Here is a 7,957-nt window from a genome sequence, read left to right on the forward strand (position 1 = left end):
ACTAATGTTGTTGTTTTAATTGTTCATCCTTCTGGGTCATTATTGGTTTACTATGTAAGAGATGAGAAATCTTGGCTCAGGAAGTACAATTTTGGTTTATCGAGGTTGTATCACACACACTTTGGTGTACAAAGGTTTTCCAACTTGACTCAAGTCGGCCAACTATAGACCGGTTATTACAATATACAGAATATTCGAATACACAGTCTCTTATGGCAACAGTACAGCTCAACGGTAATGAGTTGTATAAAGGCAATGCGATGCTCATTGGCATGTTATCTTTCTCAGAGAATAATTCTTCGGGAATAGGGATGCACTAGCCTACCAAGTGAGAGGGAGGAGATATTGGTCCCTTTTCATACTAGAAACGAGTACTATGATGTCTCGTTTTGTCATGCTATAGTGTTTTTTTACAGCCTCCATGTTTTTGAATTTTTTTCAAATACAACTCATTGTTGAAAATATTTGGGTTATTAATAGGGATGGCCATAACCGAATACTGGACTACTCAAAATACATTCTGGAAAAATATTTTCGAATCTTGAGTTCCGAATACATTTTAATGTTACACAAAGCATGAAATTTATCAAGTTTTCTAAAATCCAAGGACATAGTAATTAAGCTTTAATAATATTATCATAATAAAGCAGATATAAATAAAAGTCGGTGCTGATTAAATCCGTTCATGTCAGCTGTAATTTATAACATGGCGCACACAACTATCTTCAATTGCAATAAAATATAACATGATTATAAAATATATTGTCAATTGAAACATGGACGAAGATGAAAGAGTGTGCGCACGATATACAATATTATTACAGACTCAAAAAAATCTTGCATTAAACTAAAATATTGAATTTCACCAAAATTAAAAAAAAAAAAAATTTTCGTCATGATACAATTTCGTGGGATACTGACATATATCCAGGGGTCGGCAACCTCTGAATGCATAGTTGTTTTAATCTTATTCACTGCCGAAACGCATTATCTTTTTGGATATGGGATTTAAAAAAACCTGCTTTATCATAAGTGTGCCGCCCTTTTTAATTTTGTTGTTAGTGTGCCACAAGCTGAAAAAGTTTGGGAACCCCTGATCTAATGTACCATATTGATTGATGTAGTATTGGAAAAACATAAGTTATCTAACTTGCTGCAGCAATAGCTTGGTTTAAAGCAGGGGTTCCCCATCAGGGGTCGCGACCCCAAATTGGGTCAGAGGGATAAGTAGGTAGGGTCGCAAACAGGTCATAGGGGTCGGTGGGGTCGCTGGGCATAGTAGAGGATGGGTGTACAAAGCATCTAAGATTTGACAAACCATGTTAAATTTAGCAGTTTGTACCATGGCTTACTGTAAAACAGGTCCAAAATATATATATCGACTGAAAAAAGCTTGGGAACCCCTGGTTTAAAGGCTTGAATGTTTATGTATGTATAGAGATCATTATCTATCACTATTCCCAAGTTCTGCTTTTTGAAGGAAAGAAATGTTTACTCTTTTCTCGAGACAAGGCTTTGCACAGTCAGTGAATAATATATATATATATATATATATATATATATATATATATATATATATATATATATATATATATATAGGACATAAATATGCAATATTTATATACCTATTATTGTAGGAGTCAAAATAAGTATTTGATAGATTCTAGTTATGTATTCAAGTCACAATCTTACAAAGACTTGAAGTGACGCGACCAATCAAAATGATAAATTTCATGTTACCACCTGGGAAATTTGACTCGAGACTTTGAAGAGATTGTTGTGCAAGTCTTTGAAATATAAAAAAATGATCTAATATGATTTACCATGTTGTTTTGAAAAAATCATAAATTCACCTGCTTGTTGCAGCAATAACTCAAGATATACTGTGTTTATGTCTGGGAGCTTACTTTACAAAGCTAGAACTGTACTGAGTATATGTAATTTGAGACTTGAATTCAGATTTGTGACTTGGTCCCAACACTATGTGGGCATTTCCTCAAAAACTAAGATATGCTTAGTCTGATAATGATAAAAACATAATATATTCGGTATTACCAGGTCTCAGGAATTAAGACTTGGTTTCAACAATGTCCCATGTCCATAAGTATTGGTGGTCAGTGGATAAAAAATTTAAAGTCTACTTGGACGGATAACAACACTGTGCAACAAATTTTTTTTCTGTTTACAGCATTTTACCTAGATTTCCTATTAGCTGTACTTTGATAAATTCATGTTATTCCTTTTTAAATATTGGTTTTATGAAAATGGGGTGATTTCACGAAAATCGGGTCTTTGTGGGAAATTGCAAAACAAACGGCCTATAAATTCAAATATGACCTGGTCTGGTGTGCCACATTCATAAGTACTGGTTGGTTAGCGAATGGAAGATAAAATCAAATTCAGTTGGACTGATAAAGATCAAGACATTTCATATTAATAGTAACAGGTATCTAATATCTAATACACCAAACTATGATTCACGAATAAAATTCAATTTCACAGGAAATCAAAATTATTTGGTCTCAGTTCTTCAAAATGATGCTTGAAGGGGAGATTGGTGACTTGAATTTAAAACTTTCCTTTAGTTCTATGTGCATAAATAAAAGGCGGTAGAAATTAAAAATAAATTGAACCTGGATTAGTATTGATAATAATATTTCTTGTCGAATGAAATATTAGCATTTGGACAGTTTGCTACTGGTACAAATACTCAGTACTCAAAAATTTTTGTATCATTGAGGAAAATTTTATCAACTTTGCGGTGTTCTTAATAATTTAAAAATTTTAAATTTAATATTTTCAGATAAAGAGCCTGGATCTGAGTGGGAACAAAGTCAGCACACTCGGAGATGAAGGATTATCTACAATCAAGGAAATTGTTCATCAATGTCAGGTTGAAATATTGTGGATGTGGGAATGCAACTTCAACCCTGATCAGTTGGAAAGATTCAAAGAATCGATCGCTGATACAAGAGTCAAGTTCACTGGCAACTAGAATCCACAAACAATGTATCGAATAAATTTTAATGCTGGGTCATTCAAGCCTAAATCTCATTCTGCTTCAACTGGTTAATTTGTTGGTCTCATCGTATCCTTTGCCAACAGATTAACATTAGAAGAAATATATTTGACTCTTTGTTTCCACTCCGAACAAGGCTCGAGCAAGTACGTACATTCTGTTCAAACTGGTCATTTTTCTTTAGTCGCAGAATATCCATTACCAGCAGTGATTCCCCTACACCCTCCCTAATTTTCAGGTTTGGCACCATACTTTAATTTTTAACGTAAATAAAAATGTATTTGAATTTTCAGAAAGTGGGTCATATGCCGGTGAAAACGATCAGTTAAATGCATAACACATTTTATAAATCATAAATAGTTTTAGCACTAATACCAAAATATCTACAACCCTCTAAATTTTAAAACACTCCCCCCCCCCCCCCCCCTTAATATAAAAAGCTGGGGAACATACTGATTCCTAGTACATTAACATTTGTAAACATTAGAAGAAATATATTTTCACTCTTTGTTTCCACTCCAAGCAATTAGCCAATTATAGATACGAATTGCAATATTATATCCATCATATTACCTGTTCTAATCAGACCTCAAATATGTGATCAATTCATACAAAGTACCCAAGTAAATGTTTTAACCTCTTGTCGACTCTGAACAGAGCATGAGCAAGTTGTGATCCCGACATATTTATCAACTGCAATGCCATATATCAGTGGACCCCAACCTTTTTTTTCAAGTAACCCAAATTTTTTAAAAAATAAATTTTGTAGAATCTGGGGACCCAAGGATGCGCTCATACTGGGCAGTATGTAATGATTATGCTCTATATAGTCTTATATGAAACAACCATTTTTACTTTAAATTTATTTTCTCAAAAATGAACTCAAAGTGAGACAGCTGCGCTTATTTGCCATAATCGAGATTTTAAATTCATGACGTAGCTTTACCAAAGCAAAACAGCAGATTCCAAGTTTAAAAAGCTGTCATTCTTCACAGGTATACAATTACTATTGAGCAACACTTCAATATGAATATCAACTAACTAAAAAATTAAAACGTATCTTCCTGTTTTATGTTGAATAAGTAAGTGAACCAAGAAAATTTCGAAGCGAACCAACTTTGGGTCGCGACCTATAGGTTGGGAAACACTTCTTTAGATCATATGACCCTGATTGCCCAGGACTTACCGTAAATGCGTTATCCATTTGTACAGTGTATCTGAGTAAAATTTACCCCCAACAGATTTAGTTCAGATTGTCGACTTTGGAGTTGGAAAGAGAACAAGAGCGCAAAAGTAATTTGACTATAAAAGTTTTCTATTTCTATTTGTTTATTTAGTGGAAAAATTTGACTCCTATGTCAATATTTCGCAACCTTCAAATTGCACTCCTAAATTTTAGCGGAAAATCTTGATGAGGGAGAATAAGTAAACTGAACTCAACTCCACAGCCTGAATAATAAAATGAACTTTATTCAATTTCATTATTATCAAATATGTCAAATTTTGCAATTTATTCGCACTAATATCAGTTGGAAAGATCGTCATTCAATCCCTCCCCCGATATAACTGCTGTGCGGTGTTCCCTTTTATTTTTTGCTGGAATAATGGGAATATCATGTAAAAATATTCCCTTTCGTAATTTTCATGAAATAATCATTATGAAAAATAATTGACCAGTAATAAGTTTGTTTCTGTTAAATTAAAATATTGCTTTATTAGTGGAGCTTTCTCTGATTATCGCTAACTAGTGTTGACGGGTCAGGTCACAGGTCATCAGTTTCGAGCCAATCACTGAGTTAAGACATGCTGCTGGCTAGTTGAGTCCGATTCGTATCAGGGTTTCCCAAACTGGGGTCCGCTGACCCATGAGGGTCCATGATGGGTGCACAGGGGGCCAGCAGAAATACAAAATGAGCCTGATCGATCTTCAATGATTGATTTCAATCAAAAAGCCATTGCATCTTTTTGGTTAAGCGCTGCGAACGAATATCAATTGATATAAGAAAAGTCAATTAACATTTTATTGTCTTTTGTAACAACCTACATATGTGAGGCAGCATTTTCTGCCCTTGCCATTTGTGCAGTGAAAAGCGACCTCATCCATCATAATAATGTCTTTTGTGTTGTAAATGAAAAAATATACATCTTGTTGGTTAGGCTTTTAAATTGATATGTCATAGGATGGGGGTCCATCAAAAGTAAGATTCACAAATAGGGGTCCGTGGCCCGAAAAGTTTGGGAAACCCTGATTTAGATGACTCTCGTCATTGTGAGTCTTTGATGTAAAGTGACCTGAGTCGAACTATGTGGCAATTTATATAATTTGGGTACACCAGAAGTATACTATTAGAGTCATTCGGTTATACCCAGAACTCGCAATAGAACTAAAATAAAGGAAAATTGGTATGAAGCTATGGCTTAACCCTAACCTGGTACACATACTACGTTCCGGTGTCCGCCATCTTGGTGCACATACTACAGGAGCGCCATAATTTGTATTTCATCTGCTGAGTCATGCTTTTAATCTGAGTCATATTTTGTTGGTGCTTTATCATCTCATTGTGTACTGCTTTAAGGTGAATTAAGTATTTGTTTGTAGACTTAGGTTGCGACAAACTATAGTCGAGTCAATCAAGCCTTTCCTAACATTGTCAGAAATTGTCATCTAAATATGTTGTATCCCATGTTTTTTTCTACTTTTGTGTATTTTCGATTTTAGTAACCCCTTATACACCACTATAATTCCTAATGCTTTCACAATTTGTTAGACAAATCGGTACTCCTGTAGTATGTGAACCAAAATGGCGGACACCGGAACGTAGTATATGTACCAGGTTAGGGTTAGGCTATAATTTCAGGTACAAATACTACGGGAGTCGTCACTTGGCTAGTCCCCGAACTAGTAATAGAACTAAAATAAGAAAAAATTGGAATAAAATTATGTCCCAACCTAACCTGTTACACATACTACGTTTCGGTACCGGCCATCTTGGCTCACATACTACAGGAGCGTCGACAAATCTTCGTCCTTCTTGTTGCCATATGTATATTATTTCCTTTTAAGATTCCTCTTAAGATTTCTCATGTGTTTTATATTTTTGTGATTAATTTTTTCTTGTATGTGAAGAATATTTAAATTTTACATTATGTGCGATTTCATTATTATTCTCATACATTTATACCTTTTTTTAAGTCTTTTCGTGCATCGATTCTCACATTATGAAAATATCTGAATCTAAAGAGATAATAACAAGCTCACATATTTTACTAAAGTCAATGAATTACCATTTATCTGATTTTGAATTTTTTTCGCTTTTCACGATTTTATATTTTTTTCAATTTTATTGCTTGGAAAGTAATAAACTCTGCAACCTATAAGTCTTAAATTTGCTCAATCACTTGAAATAATTGCTATTAGACAGTGCAGAGGTGGTAGTGGTACCCTTACCCTTGAAGAGTTTTTGAAAAGTCCAATTCGTCTAATGAAGTTTTTTTCTATGTAAAAGGGTCGGAACCCCGATTTGAAATGTAATAAAAAGTGTATTTTTTTGTGTGTAACATACGTAGAAATTTAAAACAAGGAATTTTAACCCCCCCTTTGAGAATTTTAGAACCAACCCCTTCCCTTATCCAGAGGTCAATTACTGAACTGGGTAACACCGATGGTTTCTTGAGTGCAAGTTCGACTCATTTAATTTTGAATGGATCAAGTCACTCACATAAGAGTTCTGGTCAAGGCAATGACTCTAATCTTCTCAACACTGGATAAACAATAACGGCATCAATAAATTTTGACAATGATAACAAGAATTCAAATATAACATCATTTTATAAGTGCCAATAGATTGCAATGTTTTAATTACTGTCTTGTTTCCACATTTTGACACTACTTTATTAATATGTTTGTCAAGTGTCAAATTTGTGGGGCACTGTAAGAAAGAAACCGGAATCGGAAGGATGTTCGCGGGCCGGAAGAAACATGTTTCTTTGACTCATAATGGCGCTTTATGTCGTATTGCCACAGAACTGGAAAAGTTCGTTGGCAAAGTGGACAAATCGCTGAAGTTTGATTCCTTATAATACAGAAATACGAGTCTTCGAACCTTTCTTACAACCTCTTCACGGGCTTTATAACATCAAATAAACCACTGTTATATAGAATGAGGACCATAAGTTTTATTTCAGCAAAAAAATTGATACTACTTGAGGTCAGCTACCACACATTATTCAATGAGTTTACCCTCGTCGCCAGGGGTTTGAGGGTCGTAACCCCTCTTTTGAATTGTAAAAAAAAAGCATTTTTAGTAGCTTAAAACAATTTTTAGACCCCCAAAATGAGTTTTACTCTCGTCGCCAAGGGTTTTGAGGGACGGAATCCCGTCCTTTTAAAATGTAAAAAAAGCATCTTTCTGTATCATACATAACAATTTTTAGTAGCCTGAAACGATTTTTAGACTCTCTTAATGAGTTCCCCCTCATTACCAGCAGCGTAGCCATGGGTTTTGAGGGCCGTGGAATGTAAAAAAAGCATTTTCCTACTTTCTGTATCATACATAACAATTTTTAGCAGCTTGAAACGGTTCCTCTCAATGAGTTTACCCCCGTAACCAGGGGTTTCAAGGGTCAGAACCCCCTTATTTGAAATGTATAAAAAGCATTTTTCTGTTTTCTGTATACAAAGCAATTTTTAGTAACTTGAAACAGGTTGTTAAACCCTCAAAACTCTCGAAAACTATGAATATGATTTTATATCACTACTCGTCTCCTAAAATGAATTGAAAACATTTCTTTCAAATCATAAGAATATATTTCTTGTTAACAATCAAAAATAGAAACCAAATCCTCACTACTACATTACTTTGGGTTTGTTTGAAAGGATCAAAATTTCTTATCAGCACAGGACAATTGTAATATGCAGTTTTACTCGTTTTATCTCCC

The 7,957-nt window shown here is 34.3% G+C and overlaps 1 protein-coding gene across 1 annotated transcript in view; it reads left to right on the plus strand.

Moving 5' to 3' along the window:
* Window positions 1-6,350, plus strand: part of LOC120340106 (NACHT, LRR and PYD domains-containing protein 1 homolog) — a 31,432-nt gene extending 25,082 nt beyond the window's left edge. Inside the window, exon 7 of the mRNA XM_078115813.1 lies at window positions 2,804-6,350. Coding sequence (XP_077971939.1) covers window positions 2,804-2,995 — 192 coding nt within the window. The 3' untranslated portion in view covers window positions 2,996-6,350. The remainder of the gene's footprint in view (window positions 1-2,803) is intronic.
* Window positions 6,351-7,957: the final 1,607 nt, after the last annotated feature.

This window comes from Styela clava, chromosome 9, assembly GCF_964204865.1.
Source record: "Styela clava chromosome 9, kaStyClav1.hap1.2, whole genome shotgun sequence".
Taxonomy (NCBI): Eukaryota; Metazoa; Chordata; class Ascidiacea; order Stolidobranchia; family Styelidae; genus Styela; species Styela clava.